This window comes from Haliotis cracherodii, unplaced genomic scaffold, assembly GCF_022045235.1.
Source record: "Haliotis cracherodii isolate W230 unplaced genomic scaffold, xgHalCrac1.p SCAF_17, whole genome shotgun sequence".
Lineage (NCBI taxonomy): Eukaryota > Metazoa > Mollusca > Gastropoda > Lepetellida > Haliotidae > Haliotis > Haliotis cracherodii.
The window spans coordinates 13,343,771-13,363,844 of NW_027266272.1; the positions used below are offsets into that span (position 1 = coordinate 13,343,771).

Below are 20,074 nucleotides of genomic sequence, written 5' to 3' on the forward strand. Positions count from 1 at the left end.
CATGTTGTGTGTTGGCAGTACCACTGCCAGTGTGAACTTCTACCCTAACAGAAGCACCTGCTGTATGATGGCCGACCACTTTGAGACTATTGTCTCACTCTGATGTTACTCTGATGTTTGGTGGAGCTGACTGCCTTTACTTGATTACTTTCAAGCAGCTTAATATTGCCTAATTTGAATTGAGATGTCAAATTTTATGAAGAATGTGCACAATTCCTAGGAGACAGCACATGCTACTGTTTGCTGCCAAATAACTGATGCAATATTGAGCATTATTCACTCCAAGCCAGTCTTCTGGTGTCAAATCACCCAGAGACAAGAGAGTCCTAATTGAATGCTTCCCTTTCCCAGGCTGTGTGCTGCTCCGATGGCGCCCACTGCTGTCCCAATGGGACAACATGTGACATGCCACATGGCAAATGTAATAAAGCAGGGGGTGTGTCTGTTCCCTGGCTGAACAAACGTCCAGCTGTAAGGAAAGTGAAGGATGTGATGTGTGACCCCAGCCATTTCTGTCCTGGAAACAACACCTGTTGTAAACGAGTGAATGGAGAGTGGGCGTGTTGCCCCCTCCCTCAGGTGATTACTGCATGGAATTACAAGCCAGTCACATCTTGCATGTTGTTTGACCACTCGGTCCTAATTTACAAGTTTACTGTAGTCTAAGGGTTGAGATATATATTTCACATTGACAGATTGGAGGTTATAAGTGAGCACAGACATATTGCATGCAAAGTCTGTGTGTGGACACATCTCACTGTAAATCTATGGATGGACACATCTCACTTTAAATCTATGGATGGACACATCTCACTGTAAATATACTGATGGACACATCTCACTTTAAATCTATGGATGGACACATCTCACTTTAAATCTATGGATGGACACATCTCACTTTAAATCTATGGATGGACACATCTCACTTTAAATCTGTGGATAGAAACATCTCACTGTAAATATACGGATGGACACAACTCACTGTAAATCTATGGATTGGACATTTCTCTCTTTAAGTCCATGGACAAGCAAATCTCACTGAATGTCTAGTGATGAATGCTTCTCACAGTTGTCCTTGCGTGGACATATATCACTCTGATTTTGGAAGAAGATCCCACTGTTCTGTATGGATTGGATATGTCTCACTAGAGCCCTAACATATGCATGTATTACCTTATTTCACTGGAGGCCATGAATGTCCAAGACCACATAACGATGGAGGCAATGTATCTACATGATCAAAATATCTCAGGAGGCCAAAGATATATGCACCCATCACTCTGTAGCATTAATACATGAATAGATATATGTCACTGAATATGCTGCGAATATGCATGGACATGATGCTATGGAATATTCAAATATGAAATATGTACATATAAAGTCATGTCTATGTATATTATCTGTTAGGCCGTATGCTGTTCTGACCACACCCACTGTTGTCCTGAGGGTAATACCTGTGACTTGGTCACTAAAACATGTCGTAAGGGAGGCGTGGTTACAGCGTGGATGGAGAAGACATCAGCCATTAGGAAGGACGTTGGTGACATCCAGTGTGATTCCACACATGAGTGTGTGAACGGGGACACCTGCTGTATGATGGCCAACCACCAGTGGGGATGCTGTCCTATGCCTCAGGTTAGTCTGACGGCTGTGTCTGTGTCTAGCATGTCATGTGTTGGCAGTACCACTGCCAGTATGAACTTCTACCCTGACAGAAGCACCTGCTGTATGATGGCCGACCACTTTGAGACTATTGTCTCACTCTGATGTTACTCTGATGTTTGGTGGAGCTGACTGCCTTTACTTGATTACTTTCAAGCAGCTTAATATTGCCTAATTTGAATTGAGATGTCAAATTTTATGAAGAATGTGCACATGCAGCTGTTTGTTGCCAAATTACTGATGCAATATTGAGCATTATTTACTTCAAGCCAGTCCTCTGGTATCAAATCCAACAGAGACAAGAGAGTCCTAATTGAATGCTTCCCTTTCCCAGGCTGTGTGCTGCTCCGATGGCGCCCACTGCTGTCCCAATGGGACAACATGTGACATGCCACATGGCAAATGTAATAAAGCAGGGGGTGTGTCTGTTCCCTGGCTGAACAAACGTCCAGCTGTAAGGAAAGTGAAGGATGTGATGTGTGACCCCAGCCATTTCTGTCCTGGAAACAACACCTGTTGTAAACGAGTGAATGGAGAGTGGGCGTGTTGCCCCCTCCCCAAGGTGATTACTGCATGGAATTACAAGCCAGTCACACCTTGCATGTTGTTTGGCCACTCGGTCCTAATTTACAAGTTTACTGTAGTCTTAGGGTTGAGAAATATATTTCACATTGACAGATTGGAGGTTATAAGTGAGCACAGACATTTTGCATGCAAAGTCTGTGTATGGACACATCTCACTGAAAATCAATGGATGGACACATCTCACTGTAAATCTATGGATGGACACAACTCACTTTAAATCTGTGGATAGAAACATCTCACTGTAAATATACGGATGGACACAACTCACTGTAAATCTATGGATGGACATTTCTCTCTTTAAGTCCATGGACAAGCAAATCTCACTGAATGTCTAGTGATGAATGCTTCTCACGGTTGTCCTTGTGTGGACATATATCACTCTGATTTTGGAAGAAGACCCCACTGTTCTGTATGGATTGGACATGTCTCACTAGAGCCCTGACATATGCATGTATCACCTTATTTCAATGGAAGCCATGAATGTCCAAGACCACATAACGATGGAGGCAATGTATCTGCATGATCAAAATATCTCAGGAGGCCAAAGCATGCACACATCACTCTGTAGCATTAATACATGAATAGATATACGTCACAGAAAAGGCTGCGAATATGCATGGACATGATGCTATGGAATATTTAAATATGAAATATGTACATATAAAATCATGTTTATGTATATTATCTGGTAGGCTGTATGCTGTTCTGACCACTCCCACTGTTGTCCTGAGGGTAATACCTGTGACTTGGTGACTAAAACATGTCGTAAGGGGGGAGTGGTTACAGCGTGGATGGAGAAGACATCAGCCATTAGGAAGGACGTTGGTGACATCCAGTGTGATTCCACACATGAGTGTGTGAACGGGGACACCTGCTGTATGATGGCCAACCACCAGTCGGGATGCTGTCCTATGCTTCAGGTTAGTCTGACGGCTGTGTCTGTGTCTAGCATGTCATGTGTTGACAGTACCACTGCCAGTGTGAACTTATACCCTGACAGAAGCATCTGCTATACAATGGCCGACCACTTTGAGACTTTTGTCTCACTCTGATGTTACTCTGATGTTTGGTGGCTCTGTCTTGAGCTGACTGCCTTTACTTGATTACTTTGAAGCAGCTTAATATTTCCTAATTTGAATTGAGATGTCAAATTTTATGAAGAATGTGCACATGCTTCTGTTTGCTGCCAAATTACTGATGCAATATTGAGCATTATTTACTTCAAGCCAGTCCTCTGGTATCAAATCCAACAGAGACAAGAGAGTCCTAATTGAATGCTTCCCTTTCCCAGGCTGTGTGCTGCTCCGATGGCGCCCACTGCTGTCCCAATGGGACCACATGTGACATGCCACATGGCAAATGTAATAAAGCAGGGGGTGTGTCTGTTCCCTGGCTGAACAAACGTCTAGCTGTAAGGAAAGTGAAGGATGTGATGTGTGACCCCAGCCATTTCTGTCCTGGAAACAACACCTGTTGTAAACGAGTGAATGGAGAGTGGGCGTGTTGCCCCCTCCCTCAGGTGATTACTGCATGGAATTACAAGCCAGTCACATCTTGCATGTTGTTTGACCACTCGGTCCTAATTTACAAGTTTACTGAAGTCTAAGGGTTGAGATATATATTTCACATTGACAGATTGGAGGTTATAAGTGAGCACAGACATATTGCATGCAAAGTCTGTGTATGGACACATCTCACTGTAAATCTATGGATGGACACATCTCACTTTAAATCTAAGGATGGACACATCTCACTTTAAATCTGTGGATAGAAACATCTCACTGTAAATATATACGGATGGACACAACTCACTGTAAATCTATGGATGGACATTTCTCTCTTTAAGTCAATGGACAAGCAAATCTCACTGAATGTCTAGTGATGAATGCTTCTCACGGTTGTCCTTGCGTGGACATATATCACTCTGATTTTGGAAGAAGACCCCACTGTTCTGTATGGATCGGACATGTCTCACTAGAGCCCTAACATATGCATGTATTACCTTATTTCACTGGAGGCCATGAATGTCCAAGACCACATAACGATGGAGGCAATGTATCTGCATGATCAAAATATCTCAGGAGGCCAAAGATATATGCACACATCACTCTGTAGCATTAATACATGAATAGATATACATCACTGAATATGCTGCGAATATGCATGGACATGATGTTATGGAATATTTAAATATGAAATATGTACATATAAAGTCATGTCTATGTATATTATCTGTTAGGCCGTATGCTGTTCTGACCACACCCACTGTTGTCCTGAGGGTAATACTTGTGACTTGGTCACTAAAACATGTCGTAAGGGGGGCGTGGTTACAGCGTGGATGGAGAAGACATCAGCCATTAGGAAGGACGTTGGTGACATCCAGTGTGATGCCACACATGAGTGTGTGAACGGGGACACCTGCTGTATGATGGCCAACCACCAGTGGGGATGCTGTCCTATGCCTCAGGTTAGTCTGACGGCTGTGTCTGTGTCTAGCATGTCATGTGTTGGCAGTACCACTGCCAGTGTGAACTTCTACCCTAACAGAAGCACCTGCTATACGATGGCCGACCACTTTGAGACTGTTGTCTCACTCTGATGTTACTCTGATGTTTGGTGGATTTGTCTTGAGCTGACTGTCTTTACTTGATTACTTTGAAGCAGCTTAATATTGCCTAATTTGAATTGAGATGTCAAATTTTATGAAGAATGTGCACAATTTCTAGGAGACAGCACATGCTGCTGTTTGCTGCCAAATTACTGATGCAATATTGAGCATTATTTACTTCAAGCCAGTCCTCTGGTGTCAAATCACCCAAAGACAAGAGAGTCCTAATTGAATGCTTCCCTTTCCCAGGCTGTGTGCTGCTCCGATGGTGCCCACTGCTGTCCCAATGGGACCACATGTGACATGCCACATGGCAAATGTAATAAAGCAGGGGGGGTGTCTGTTCCCTGGCTGAACAAACGTCCAGCTGTAAGGAAAGTGAAGGATGTGATGTGTGACCCCAGCCATTTCTGTCCTGGAAACAACACCTGTTGTAAACGATTGAATGGAGAGTGGGCGTGTTGCCCCGTCCCTCAGGTGATTACTGCATGGAATTACAAGCCAGTCACACCTTGCATGTTGTTTGACCACTTGGTCCTAATTTACAAGTTTACTGTAGTCTAAGGGTTGAGATATATATTTCACATTGACAGATTGGAGGTTATAAGTGAGCACAGACATATTGCATGCAAAGTCTGTGTATGGACACATCTCACTGTAAATCTATGGATGGACACATCTCACTTTAAATCTATGGATGGACACATCTCACTTTAAATCTATGGATAGAAACATCTCACTGTAAATATACGGATGGACACAACTCACTGTAAATCTATGGATGGACATTTCTCTCTGTAAGTCCATGGACAAGCAAATCTCACTGAATGTCTAGTGATGAATGCTTCTCACAGTTGTCCTTGTGTGGACATATATCACTCTGATTTTGGAAGAAGATCCCACTGTTCTGTATGGATTGGACATGTCTCACTAGAGGCCTAACATATGCATGTATTACCTTATTTCACTGAAGGCCATGAATGTCCAAGAACACATAACGATGGAGGCGATGTATCTGCATGATCAAATCTCACAGAAGGCCAAAGCGTGCACACATCACTCTGTAGCATTAATACATGAATAGATATACGTCACAGAAAAGGCTGCGAATATGCATGAACATGATGCTATGGAATATTTAAATATGAAATATGTACATATAAAGTCATGTTTATGTATAATATCTGGTAGGCCGTATGCTGTTCTGACCACGTCCACTGTTGTCCTGAGGGTAATACCTGTGACTTGGTCACTAAAACATGTCGTAAGGGGGGCGTGGTTACAGCGTGGATGGAGAAGACATCAGCCATTAGGAAGGACGTTGGTGACATCCAGTGTGATGCCACATATGAGTGTGTGAACGGGGACACCTGCTGTATGATGGCCAACCACCAGTGGGGATGCTGTCCTATGCCTCAGGTTAGTCTGCCGGCTGTGTCTGTGTCTAGCATGTCATGTGTTGGCAGTACCACTGCCAGTATGAACTTCTACCCTAACAGAAGCACCTGCTATACGATGGCCGACCACTTTGAGACTGTTGTCTCACTCTGATGTTACTCTGATGTTTGGTGGATTTGTCTTGAGCTGACTGTCTTTACTTGATTACTTTGAAGCAGCTTAATATTGCCTAATTTGAATTGAGATGTCAAATTTTATGAAGAATGTGCACAATTTCTAGGAGACAGCACATGCTGCTGTTTGCTGCCAAATTACTGATGCAATATTGAGCATTATTTACTTCAAGCCAGTCCTCTGGTATCAAATCACCCAAAGACAAGAGAGTCCTAATTGAATGCTTCCCTTTCCCAGGCTGTGTGCTGCTCCGATGGCGCCCACTGCTGTCCCAATGGGACCACATGTGACATGCCACATGGCAAATGTAATAAAGCAGGGGGGGTGTCTGTTCCCTGGCTGAACAAACGTCCAGCTGTAAGGAAAGTGAAGGATGTGATGTGTGACCCCAGCCATTTCTGTCCTGGAAACAACACCTGTTGTAAACGATTGAATGGAGAGTGGGCGTGTTGCCCCGTCCCTCAGGTGATTACTGCATGGAATTACAAGCCAGTCACACCTTGCATGTTGTTTGACCACTTGGTCCTAATTTACAAGTTTACTGTAGTCTAAGGGTTGAGATATATATTTCACATTGACAGATTGGAGGTTATAAGTGAGCACAGACATATTGCATGCAAAGTCTGTGTATGGACACATCTCACTGTAAATCTATGGATGGACACATCTCACTTTAAATCTATGGATGGACACATCTCACTTTAAATCTATGGATAGAAACATCTCACTGTAAATATACGGATGGACACAACTCACTGTAAATCTATGGATGGACATTTCTCTCTGTAAGTCCATGGACAAACATCTCACTGAATGTCTAGTGATGAATGCTTCTCACAGTTGTCCTTGTGTGGACATATATCACTCTGATTTTGGAAGAAGATCCCACTGTTCTGTATGGATTGGACATGTCTCACTAGAGGCCTAACATATGCATGTATTACCTTATTTCACTGAAGGCCATGAATGTCCAAGAACACATAACGATGGAGGCGATGTATCTGCATGATCAAATCTCACAGAAGGCCAAAGCGTGCACACATCACTCTGTAGCATTAATACATGAATAGATATACGTCACAGAAAAGGCTGCGAATATGCATGAACATGATGCTATGGAATATTTAAATATGAAATATGTACATATAAAGTCATGTTTATGTATAATATCTGGTAGGCCGTATGCTGTTCTGACCACGTCCACTGTTGTCCTGAGGGTAATACCTGTGACTTGGTCACTAAAACATGTCGTAAGGGGGGCGTGGTTACAGCGTGGATGGAGAAGACATCAGCCATTAGGAAGGACGTTGGTGACATCCAATGTGATTCCACACATGAGTGTGTGAACGGGGACACCTGCTGTATGATGGCCAACCACCAGTGGGGATGCTGTCCTATGCCTCAGGTTAGTCTGACAGCTGTGTCTGTGTCTAGCATGTCGTGTGTTGACAGTACCACTGCCAGTATGAACTTCTACCCTAACAGAAGCACCTGCTGTATGATGGCCGACCACTTTGAGACTTGTCTCACTCGGATGTTACTCTGATGTTTGCTGGATTTGCCTTGAGCTGACTGTCTTTACTTGATTACTTTGAAGCAGCTTAATATTGCCTAATTTGAATTGAGATGTCAAATTTTATGAAGAATGTGCACAATTTCTAGGAGACAGCACATGCTGCTGTTTGCTGCCAAATTACTGATGCAATATTGAGCATTATTTACTTCAAGCCAGTCCTCTGGTATCAAATCACCCAAAGACAAGAGAGTCCTAATTGAATGCTTCCCTTTCCCAGGCTGTGTGCTGCTCCGATGGCGCCCACTGCTGTCCCAATGGGACCACATGTGACATGCCACATGGCAAATGTAATAAAGCAGGGGGTGTGTCTGTTCCCTGGCTGAACAAACGTCCAGCTGTAAGGAAAGTGAAGGATGTGATGTGTGACCCCAGCCATTTCTGTCCTGGAAACAACACCTGTTGTAAACGATTGAATGGAGAGTGGGCGTGTTGCCCCGTCCCTCAGGTGATTACTGCATGGAATTACAAGCCAGTCACACCTTGCATGTTGTTTGACCACTTGGTCCTAATTTACAAGTTTACTGTAGTCTAAGGGTTGAGATATATATTTCACATTGACAGATTGGAGGTTATAAGTGAGCACAGACATATTGCATGCAAAGTCTGTGTATGGACACATCTCACTGTAAATCTATGGATGGACACATCTCACTTTAAATCTATGGATGGACACATCTCACTTTAAATCTATGGATAGAAACATCTCACTGTAAATATACGGATGGACACAACTCACTGTAAATCTATGGATGGACATTTCTCTCTGTAAGTCCATGGACAAGCAAATCTCACTGAATGTCTAGTGATGAATGCTTCTCACAGTTGTCCTTGTGTGGACATATATCACTCTGATTTTGGAAGAAGATCCCACTGTTCTGTATGGATTGGACATGTCTCACTAGAGGCCTAACATATGCATGTATTACCTTATTTCACTGAAGGCCATGAATGTCCAAGAACACATAACGATGGAGGCGATGTATCTGCATGATCAAATCTCACAGAAGGCCAAAGCGTGCACACATCACTCTGTAGCATTAATACATGAATAGATATACGTCACAGAAAAGGCTGCGAATATGCATGAACATGATGCTATGGAATATTTAAATATGAAATATGTACATATAAAGTCATGTTTATGTATAATATCTGGTAGGCCGTATGCTGTTCTGACCACACCCACTGTTGTCCTGAGGGTAATACCTGTGACTTGGTCACTAAAACATGTCGTAAGGGGGGAGTGGTTACAGCGTGGATGGAGAAGACATCAGCCATTAGGAAGGACGTTGGTGACATCCAGTGTGATTCCACACATGAGTGTGTGAACGGGGACACCTGCTGTATGATGGCCAACCACCAGTGGGGATGCTGTCCTATGCCTCAGGTTAGTCTGACAGCTGTGTCTGTGTCTAGCATGTCATGTGTTGGCAGTACCACTGCCAGTGTGAACTTCTACCCTAACAGAAGCACCTGCTATACGATGGCCGACCACTTTGAGACTATTGTCTCACTCTGATGTTACTCTGATGTTTGGTGGCTCTGTCTTGAGCTGACTGCCTTTTCTTGATTACTTTGAAGCAGCTTAATATTGCCTAATTTGAATTGAGATGTTTAATTTTATGAAGAATGTGCACAATTCCTAGAGACAGCACATGCTTCTGTTTGCTGCCAAATTACTGATGCAATATTGAGCATTATTCACTCGATGCCAGTCCTCTGGTATCAAATCACCCAAAGACAAGAGAGTCCTAATTGAATACTTCCCTTCTTCAGGCTGTGTGCTGCTCCGATGGCGCCCACTGCTGTCCCAATGGGACCACATGTGACATGCCACATGGCAAATGTAATAAAGCAGGGGGTGTGTCTGTTCCCTGGCTGAACAAACGTCCAGCTGTAAGGAAAGTGAAGGATGTGATGTGTGACCCCAGCCATTTCTGTCCTGGAAACAACACCTGTTGTAAACGAGTGAATGGAGAGTGGGCGTGTTGCCCCCTCCCTCAGGTGATTACTGCATGGAATTACAAGCCAGTCACGCCTTGCATGTTGTTTGACCACTCGGTCCTAATTTACAAGTTTACTGTAGTCTTAGGGTTGAGTTATATATTTCATATTGACAGATTGGAGGATATAAGTGAGCATGGACATATTGCATGCAAGGTCTATGGATGGACACATCTCACTCTAAATCTATGGATGGACACATTTCACTGTAAGTCTATGGAAGGACACACCTCTCTGTAAATCAATGAATGTACACATCTCTCTGTAAATCAATGAATGTACACATCTCACTGCAAATCTATGGATGGACTCATCTCACTGTAAATCTATGGATGGACACATCTCACTGAATGTCGAGTGATGAACCATCTCACAGCTGTCCTTGTGTGGACATATCTCACTATTAATTTGGAAGAAGATCCCTCTGTTCTGTATGGATTGGCCATGTGTCACTGGCGATGTCTCACACCTCACTGTAAATCTGTGACTGAGCACATGTCACAGTTATCCTTGTGTGGACATATCGCACTTCGAATTTGGTAGAAGACTCAACTGCTTGGATTGGACATGTCTCACTAGAGCCCTAACATATGCATGTATTACCTTATTTCACTGGAGGCCATGAATGTCCAAGACCACATAACGATGGAGGCGATGTATCTGCATGATCAAATCTCACAGAAGGCCAAAGCGTGCACACATCACTCTGTAGCATTAATACATGAATAGATATACGTCACAGAAAAGGCTGCGAATATGCATGAACATGATGCTATGGAATATTTAAATATGAAATATGTACATATAAAGTCATGTTTATGTATAATATCTGGTAGGCCGTATGCTGTTCTGACCACGTCCACTGTTGTCCTGAGGGTAATACCTGTGACTTGGTCACTAAAACATGTCGTAAGGGGGGCGTGGTTACAGCGTGGATGGAGAAGACATCAGCCATTAGGAAGGACGTTGGTGACATCCAGTGTGATTCCACACATGAGTGTGTGAACGGGGACACCTGCTGTATGATGGCCAACCACCAGTGGGGATGCTGTCCTATGCCTCAGGTTAGTCTGACGGCTGTGTCTGTGTCTAGCATGTCATGTGTTGGCAGTACCACTGCCAGTGTGAACTTCTACCCTAACAGAAGCACCTGCTGTATGATGGCCGACCACTTTGAGACTATTGTCTCACTCTGATGTTACTCTGATGTTTGGTGGAGCTGACTGCCTTTACTTGTTTACTTTGAAGCAGCTTAATATTGCCTAATTTGAATTGAGATGTCAAATTTTATGAAGAATGTGCACAATTTCTAGGAGACAGCACATGCTTCTGTTTGCTGCCAAATTACTGATGCAATATTGAGCATTATTCACTCCAAGCCAGTCCTCTGGTGTCAAATCACCCAGAGACAAGAGAGTCCTAATTGAATGCTTCCCTTTCCCAGGCTGTGTGCTGCTCCGATGGCGCCCACTGCTGTCCCAATGGGACCACATGTGACATGCCACATGGCAAATGTAATAAAGCAGGGGGTGTGTCTGTTTCCTGGCTGAACAAACGTCCAGCTGTAAGGAAAGTGAAGGATGTGATGTGTGACCCCAGCCATTTCTGTCCTGGAAACAACACCTGTTGTAAACGAGTGAATGGAGAGTGGGCGTGTTGCCCCCTCCCTCAGGTGATTACTGCATGGAATTACAAGCCAGTCACACCTTGCATGTTGTTTGGCCACTCGGTCCTAATTTACAAGTTTACTGTAGTCTTAGGGTTGAGTTATATATTTCATATTGACAGATTGGAGGTTATAAGTGAGCATGGACATATTGCATGCAAAGTCCTTGTATGTACACATCTCATGGTAAACCTTAGAAAATGGATGGACATCAGTGACTGTAAATCTATCGATGTATCTCACTTGATCTGAGCATGGATGCCTCTCACTGGAGGCTACAGACATATTGAGATGTATCTCACTTGACCTGAGCATGGATGCCTCTCACTGGAGGCTACAGACATATTGAGACATATTGAAATGTCTCTCATTTGATCCGAGCATGGATGCCTCTCACTGGAGGCTACAGATATATAGAGACGTATGTCACTTGACCTGAGCATGGATGCCTCTCACTGGAGGCTACAGACATATTGAGACGTATCTCACATGACCTGAGCACGGATGCCTCTCACTGGAGGCTACAGACATTTTGAGACGTATCTCACATGACCTGAGCATGGATGCCTCTCACTGGAGGCTACAGATATATAGAGACGTATCTCACATGACCTGAGCACGGATGCCTCTCACTGGAGGCTACAGACAGATTGAGACGTATCTCACATGACCTGAGCACGGATGCCTCTCACTGGAGGCTACAGACATTTTGAGATGTATCTACATGACCTGAGCATGGATGCCTCTCACTGGAGGCTACAGACATATTGAGATGTATCTACATGACCTGAGCACGGATGCCTCTCACTGGAGGCTACAGACAGATTGAGACGTATCTCACTTGACCTGAGCATGGATGCCTCTCACTGGAGGCTACAGATATATAGAGACGTATCTCACTTGACCTGAGCATGGATGCCTCTCACTGGAGGCTACAGATATATAGAGACGTATCTCACATGACCTGAGCACGGATGCCTCTCACTGGAGGCTACAGACATTTTGAGATGTATCTACATGACCTGAGCACGGATGCCTCTCACTGGAGGCTACAGACATATTGAGACGTATCTACATGACCTGAGCACGGATGCCTCTCACTGGAGGCTACAGACATTTTGAGACGTATCTACATGACCTGAGCATGGATGCCTCTCACTGGAGGCTACAGACATAATGAGATGTATCTCACTTGGTCTGAGCATTGACATATCTTGCAGGAACTTGATATGCATGCACATTTCATTTAAGGAAAGGAATATTAATAGAAATCTACTTGTACAGTACTGTATATGTAAATATAGATTTGACACATGTTCTCATGATGTTAACTGGATGCAGGCCAAAAAAGCCATTCGGATGATTTTACTTCAGCTTGACGTTTTGTACATGTGGTTGTCCATTTCCAGATTTGAATGCTTAACTCACATCAAGCACACAGTGAACTCAGTTCATTACAAATGTTGGCTTTTGAATAGCTGCATATTTGCTTGCGTTAAATTTATCATTATGATTCACTCACTCGACAGTCAACTGGTATCAAATCAACCCGAGACAAGAGAGTCCTAATTGAATGCTTCCCTTTCCCAGGCTGTGTGCTGCTCCGATGGCGCCCACTGCTGTCCCAATGGGACCACATGTGACATGCCACATGGCAAATGTAAAAAAGCAGGTGGTGTGTCTGTTCCCTGGCTCAACAAACGTCCAGCTAGTCAGAAGATGACAGTCATTCAGATGAGCATTGGACATCAACCATAGATTGACAAAATTTCCAAATGACTGGCGATTTGGATTCCAGCTATAGGTCATTTTGGCTGGTTGTCCATAACTATGTAAGATTCATTTTGTAACCATATGAGGTTCATTCATCACATATTATTTGTCTTCTAACAGTGCATATGTTGAAAATTATAGCAAGGGTCAGAGTTCACTCACCCTTGCTGATTTGTGTTGATTCAAGGCTCTATGTCACGTGATGTGATTGGCTGTTGCCCAGCAACCAGCTATTGTTGACCTCACAATATTTCATTTGATTTTACTGTAGAGTAGAAGATTTGTTAAATATTTATTCAGGGTTTTACCTTGAACTACAAAACTGGTGGTCCAGAAGACCCACAGTTACTTATTTCAAGGGTTCTCTGAGGGTGTGAGGTATTACATATCTACATATTTTTTGAATGAGTAAACTTTAGGTTGAACCAGCATCTTGTTTTGTTCCATTCATAAAATTCAGTTCATACCTTAATGTATCAGATTGCTTCTGAATTAAAAATTTTGAATTATACAATATATCGTGATACGTATCGCAATACGGCCTTGTGCATTGCAAAATATTGTGATGCACTTTAAACTTCCAATACCATCCCTAGTCCTTACGGGAAATATGAAAGTCCTGTAAAGTAATGAAATGGTGTAGCATACTGTACTGTAAGATTTATTGATGACTTCACTTACAGGATTTTTATGTTTTAGTACATTGAATATTTTTGTGCATCCCTCGGGACACAATATTTATTTTTAATTGTCCATTGTTTACATTTCTGTGTCGCGGGGTTCTCACATCAATGACAATACCTCAAACTTTAAACCACACAAGTAAAAACCTAATTTAATGATAGTACTGGTAGTTTGTATTGTCAGTATATATGTCAAGTCTTTTTTCCCCAAAGGGTAGAGGAGTAGCCTTGTTGCCAAGATTTGGCCAGGCCTTAATTCGATTCCCAAAATTGGTACACTGTGTGAAGACCATTTATTGTGCCCTCTGCCGTGATATTGCCCAAATATTAAGAGCAGATCAAAACCTCACTCACTCACTCACTCACTCTTCCCCATCTGTGATACATCATATGATCAGCATATCATGTGTAGTGTTTGTAATGTAAGCAATTTCATTATGATTACGGGCGGTGGGGTAGCCCAGTGGTTAAAACGTTCGCTCGTCACGCTGAAGATCCGGGTTCGATTTCCCACATGGGTACAATGTGTGAAGCCCATTTCTGGTGTCCCCCGCCGTGATACTGCTGGAATATTGCAAAAAGTGGCGTAAAACCATACTCACTGACTCATTATGATTACAATGGCCAGAGTGCGGCCGGGTAGCCTAGTGGATAAAGCGTTTGCTTGTCACGCAAAAGACCCGGGTTCGATTCCAAACATGGGTACAATGTGTGAAGCCCATTTCTGGTCTCCCCGCTGTGACATTGCTGGAGTATTGCTAAAAGCGGCGTAAAACCAAACTCACTCACTCACTACAATGGCCAGATGCTGTTATCTAAAAACCTACACAAGTTGGCTTGTAGTCCTGTACAGACTGCATGACATCACTGGAAGGGCAGGACATGCTTACCCTTTTCACGAACATCTAGTGTCATCACTTACTTTCAGGGGCATCACTTACTTTCAGGGGCGGTCAGGTAGCCAAGTGGTTAAAGCGTTGGCTCGTCACACCGAAGACCCGGGTTCGATTCCCAACATGGGTACAATGTGTGAAGCCCATTTCTGTTGTCCCCGCCGTGATTTTGCTGGAGTATTGCTAAAAGCGGCGTAAAACCTTACTCACTCACTCACTTTCAGTGGTCCTTTGCCTTTTGCACCCTATGGAATCTGTTTCGTCAGATATCCAGGATGGTTGTTCGCTTGTATTACTTATTTATTTTTACTAGCATCTTCACAGTTTTCAAAGTTTTCGCAAACTGTAATACATTCTTTTCCCTGACTGACACAAGCTACATCAAAGGCCCACATAAAAATAGTCAGCAAAAAGAAATATATGTAATTCACAATGATGATTCTTTTTCATGTGTTACGATAGGATGTGCAGGATAAATGAGGTGCATGATGGTACACCTTGAGGTACACCTTGAATCTCCATGTATCGTACCACTCAGCAAAGATACTTCTGGGACTTGCTTTTACGTGCATTGCCAACATTGAATACATTTTTGCAAATGATATTATTGTTGTATTTTAGTCATATGTACATGTTACTTTAAGTGCTGTTTTGGCATTCCTCCTCCAGCTCTGTTCTTTGGTAACATGCCAGTTGTTTAATAGGATAGAACAACACGAGGTGTTTTATACAAATCCATTCATAATCTGTAAGTATCGTCTTCCTGTAATTGTCATAGTGCATTGATACATATTTAGATAAATAGACAGGTAGCCACATACTGAGGTCGCTGCTTGTGGATGTTTATGTAAATATATCCATATTTTAAATGTCTTGTATGAGATGTGTGTGAATAAACTTCTTTTGTTATCAACAAGTGTTTGTGAATCAGTATTGCAATATTAGTCATTTTTGACGTGACTACTTTGTCATTATTGGCTTTTAATCCAAGAACTTCACATCTGACATCAGATCAAAGGCATCACTTCACTTGGTCTGTATTTCCTTCACATCAAAGGCATCACTTCACTTGGTCTGTATTGCCTTCACATCAAGGGCTTCACCTCACTTGGTCTGTAATGCCTTCACATCAAGGGTGTTACTTCACTTGGTCTGTATTGCCTTCACATCAAGGGCTTCACCTCACTTGGTCTGTAATGCCTTCACAGACAGGGTATCACTTCACTTGGTCTGTATTGCCTTCACCTCACTTGGTCTGTATTTCCTTCACATCAAAGACATCACTTCACTTGGTCTGTAATGCCTTCACATCAAGGTCATCACTTCACTTGGTCTGTATTGGCTTCAAATCAAGGGCATCTCTTCACCTTGTCTGTAATACCTTCACATCAAGGGTATCACTTCACTTGGTCTGTATTGCCTTCACATCAAGGGCGTCACTTCACTTGGTCTGTAATGCCTTCACACCAAGGGCGTCACTTCACTTGGTCTGTAATTCCTTCACGGACAGAGTATCACTTCACTTGGTCTGTATTGCCTTCACATCAAGGGCATCACTTCACCTGATCTGTATTGCCTTCACATCAAGGGCATCACTTCACTTGGTCTGTATTGGCTTCACACCAAGGACATCACTTCACTTGGTCTGTAATACCTTCACTTAAAGGGCGTCACTTCACTTGGTCTGTATTGCCTTCACGTAAAGGGCATCACTTCACTTGGTCTGTATTGGCTTCACACCAAGGACATCACTTCACTTGGTCTGTAATACCCTCACATCAAGGGCATCACTTCACTTGGTCTGTAATGCCTTCACATCAAGGGCATCACTTCACTTGGTCCGTATTGCCTTCACACCAAGGACATCACTTCACTTGGTCTGTAATACCTTCACTTAAAGGGCGTCACTTCACTTGGTCTGTATTGCCTTCACGTAAAGGGCATCACTTCACTTGGTCTGTAATGCCTTCACATCAAGGACATCACTTCACTTGGTCTGTAATGCCTTCACATCAAGGACATCACTTCACTTGGTCTGTATTGCCTTCACATCAAGGGCATCACTTCACTTGGTCTGTAATGCCTTCACATCAAGGACATCACTTCACTTGGTCTGTAATGCCTTCACATCAAGGGCATCACTTCACTTGGTCTGTAATGCCTTCACATCAAGGACATCACTTCACTTGGTCTGTAATACCTTCACTTAAAGGGCATCACTTCACTTGGTCTGTATTGCCTTCATGGAAAGGGCATCACTTCACTTGGTCCGTAATGCCTTCACATCAAGGGCGTCACTTCACTTGGTCTGTAATGCCTTCACATCAAGGACATCACTTCACTTGGTCTGTAATGCCTTCACATCAAGGGCGTCACTTCACTTGGTCTGTATTGCCTTCATGGAAAGGGCATCACTTCACTTGGTCTGTATTGCCTTCACATCAAGGGCGTCACTTCACTTGGTCTGTATTGCCTTCATGGAAAGGGCATCACTTCACTTGGTCTGTATTGCCTTCATGGAAAGGGCATCACTTCACTTGGTCTGTAATGCCTTCACATCAAGGGCATCACTTCACTTGGTCCGTATTGCCTTCACACCAAGGACATCACTTCACTTGGTCTGTAATACCTTCACTTAAAGGGCGTCACTTCACTTGGTCTGTATTGCCTTCATGGAAAGGGCATCACTTCACTTGGTCCGTAATGCCTTCACATAAAGGGTGTTACTTCACTTGGTCTGTATTGCTTTCACATCAAGGGCTTCACTTCACTTGGTCTGTAATGCCTTCACTTGAAGGGCTTCACTTCACTTGGTCTGTATTGCCTTCACATCAAGGGCATCACTTCACTTGGTCTGTAATGCCTTCACGTAAAAGGTGTTATTTCACTTGGTCTGTAATGCCTTCACATCAAGGGCGTCACTTCACTTGGTCTGTATTGCCTTCACATCAAGGGCATCACTTCACTTGGTCTGTAATGCCTTCACTTAAAGGGTGTTATTTCCCTTGGTCTCTAATGCCTTCACGTAAAGAGTTACTTCTCTTCATCTGTAATGCCTTCACGTAAAGGGCATCACTTCACTTGGTCTGTAATGCCTTCACGTAAAGGGTGTTACTTCACATGTGCCCCATGAAGATCACCTTTCAATGAGAGGTGACTATGCTTGTAAGAGGCGACTAACGGGATCGGGTGGTGAGACTCACTGACTTGGTTGATGCATGTCATCGTATCCCAATTGCATGGATCGATGCTACCAGTTGATGACCGGTGGACAACAAATTTATCTTACCGCACACCCTATGATATTGCAGGTATGTCTCATGCATGCATGCTCTGGTCCAAATTTGATAGAATACCACAATTAGGCATTTAAGAAAACAGATAATTGCCCATGGATCTATTTCATCTAAGGCTCCTCAATTCGCTTTGCAGAGTTGCGTCCTTTTGGCACGCCAGAAACCTATGATTGTGGGTTCAAATCCCGGTTTGCCCCGATTTGGTTTCTAGGTTTGTCAGCACCATACCCGTGCTCGTGGGTTTCACCGAATTGGTAAACGTCTTAGACCTGCATCATTTCGGGCTGGGACGCCATGATATAACTGGAATGCTGTTAAAAGCGGCGTTAATTCAAACTCACTCACTCACAATATTTCATTTGGAAAATAACGTCATACATCATTAATTCGTAACTGCGGTTGGCATGTAATGCCAATAGTTCTGTAATTCAACACAAGAAACACAAGAAATGTACCTTACATGTTAGCGGGTGTATTGAAAATAATAGAATGGGCCTCACCCAATAAGATTCCAACATTTATGTGTGCTTGAGATAAAGGTGCAGATAGACATCTCACATGAGGCATGCATAAAGGTATCCCACTGGACAGGACGGAGGCTTTGTTCACACATAGGGTATGGTTGTTAACTTGTTACGTTGTAGTGATGTAACGTACAAGATTGTTGCTGATGTTTGTAAGTGCTTGAGTTTCAGTCTCCGAGTGGGGGTACATGTAGCATGTTACTGATTCAATACCCTGTGGTTTCCACCAGGGCTGGGATGGGTAACTCGGGTGTCCGGGTCGGGTGGGTCCTGAGAAGGACCAGGGTACCCACAGGACTACCCGGACCTGTGGTTAGTCATGTGATATATAGTTTAATGACAAAAATTATCTAAAACTCTATGGTTACACTACAGGTCACTAATGTTCACATTTCTTTCTGACTAGGCACACTTTCCTTCTGACATACCGTATTCGACGTAATAAGTGCCCCGCTCTAATGAGTGCCTACGGCGTTATTTGCTAATGTTATGGCTAGTGAACAATCCCAGTTAGCACCCTTTCCGATTGATCTGTTTACACAAGACTTATTTATTTGTGTATAATACGCAATCGTTTGTTATATGCACCGGTCCCTTAATTATGGGCAATTTAATTCTCGAAAATATATCTGTCGTGTATAATACACACAGATTCTTCTTTCATATCATTTCAGGCTGTTGGCATAAACCACAAAATTTACAGTTGTTTTTAATCTCACCAAAATTATATTCTAATAAGAGCCCCCTATTTCTAATTTTGAGAGCGCCCTGGGCGCTTATTATGTCGAATACGGTATATATGTTATTACGTCGAATACGGTATATATGTTTGAATAAAGATAAAGCTTCAGTCAACTTCAGTGTATGCATGATCAGATCGTTTTATACGTGTATCTCAAAACATTTTGACAGGGCTATGGTCAAACGTTTCCCAATCTTACATTTTGTACCTATCCCTTGAGACCTACAGCGGGTACTCGGGTAGGGTCGGGTAATAGAAGGATTGTTACAGGGGTAGTAAATTTGGACTCGTCCCAGCCCTAGTTTCCACATAAGGAAATGAAAATCTGCTCAAGTTTTGGCTATTTTTAACATTAAAAATCTCTTGTTCTTAAACTCTTTACATACAGAATTGATTTTAACAACCTGATTCATCATGTTCATGTTTCCAAATCACGAGTATCGGTTGTTGCCACAGTTTTCCTACTTCTGAAGAAACTATGTACCAT

The 20,074-nt window shown here is 43.0% G+C and overlaps 1 protein-coding gene across 11 annotated transcripts in view; it reads left to right on the forward strand.

Moving 5' to 3' along the window:
- LOC139464904 (uncharacterized) overlaps positions 1 to 20,074 on the forward strand; it is a 79,539-nt gene that overhangs the window by 13,600 nt on the left and 45,865 nt on the right. For 6 of the 11 annotated variants that reach the window (XM_071246495.1, XM_071246484.1, XM_071246492.1 and 3 more), the window contains 15 exons: positions 352 to 579; positions 1,411 to 1,638; positions 2,000 to 2,227; positions 2,943 to 3,170; positions 3,542 to 3,769; positions 4,490 to 4,717; positions 5,108 to 5,335; positions 6,050 to 6,277; positions 6,668 to 6,895; positions 7,608 to 7,835; positions 8,224 to 8,451; positions 9,166 to 9,393; positions 9,783 to 10,010; positions 10,847 to 11,074; positions 11,455 to 11,682. In XM_071246495.1, the coding sequence (XP_071102596.1) occupies positions 352 to 579; positions 1,411 to 1,638; positions 2,000 to 2,227; positions 2,943 to 3,170; positions 3,542 to 3,769; positions 4,490 to 4,717; positions 5,108 to 5,335; positions 6,050 to 6,277; positions 6,668 to 6,895; positions 7,608 to 7,835; positions 8,224 to 8,451; positions 9,166 to 9,393; positions 9,783 to 10,010; positions 10,847 to 11,074; positions 11,455 to 11,682 (3,420 nt within the window). The remainder of the gene's footprint in view (positions 1 to 351; positions 580 to 1,410; positions 1,639 to 1,999; positions 2,228 to 2,942; positions 3,171 to 3,541; positions 3,770 to 4,489; positions 4,718 to 5,107; positions 5,336 to 6,049; positions 6,278 to 6,667; positions 6,896 to 7,607; positions 7,836 to 8,223; positions 8,452 to 9,165; positions 9,394 to 9,782; positions 10,011 to 10,846; positions 11,075 to 11,454; positions 11,683 to 20,074) is intronic. The other 5 variants (XM_071246488.1, XM_071246489.1, XM_071246485.1 and 2 more) reach the window with 5 other exon arrangements.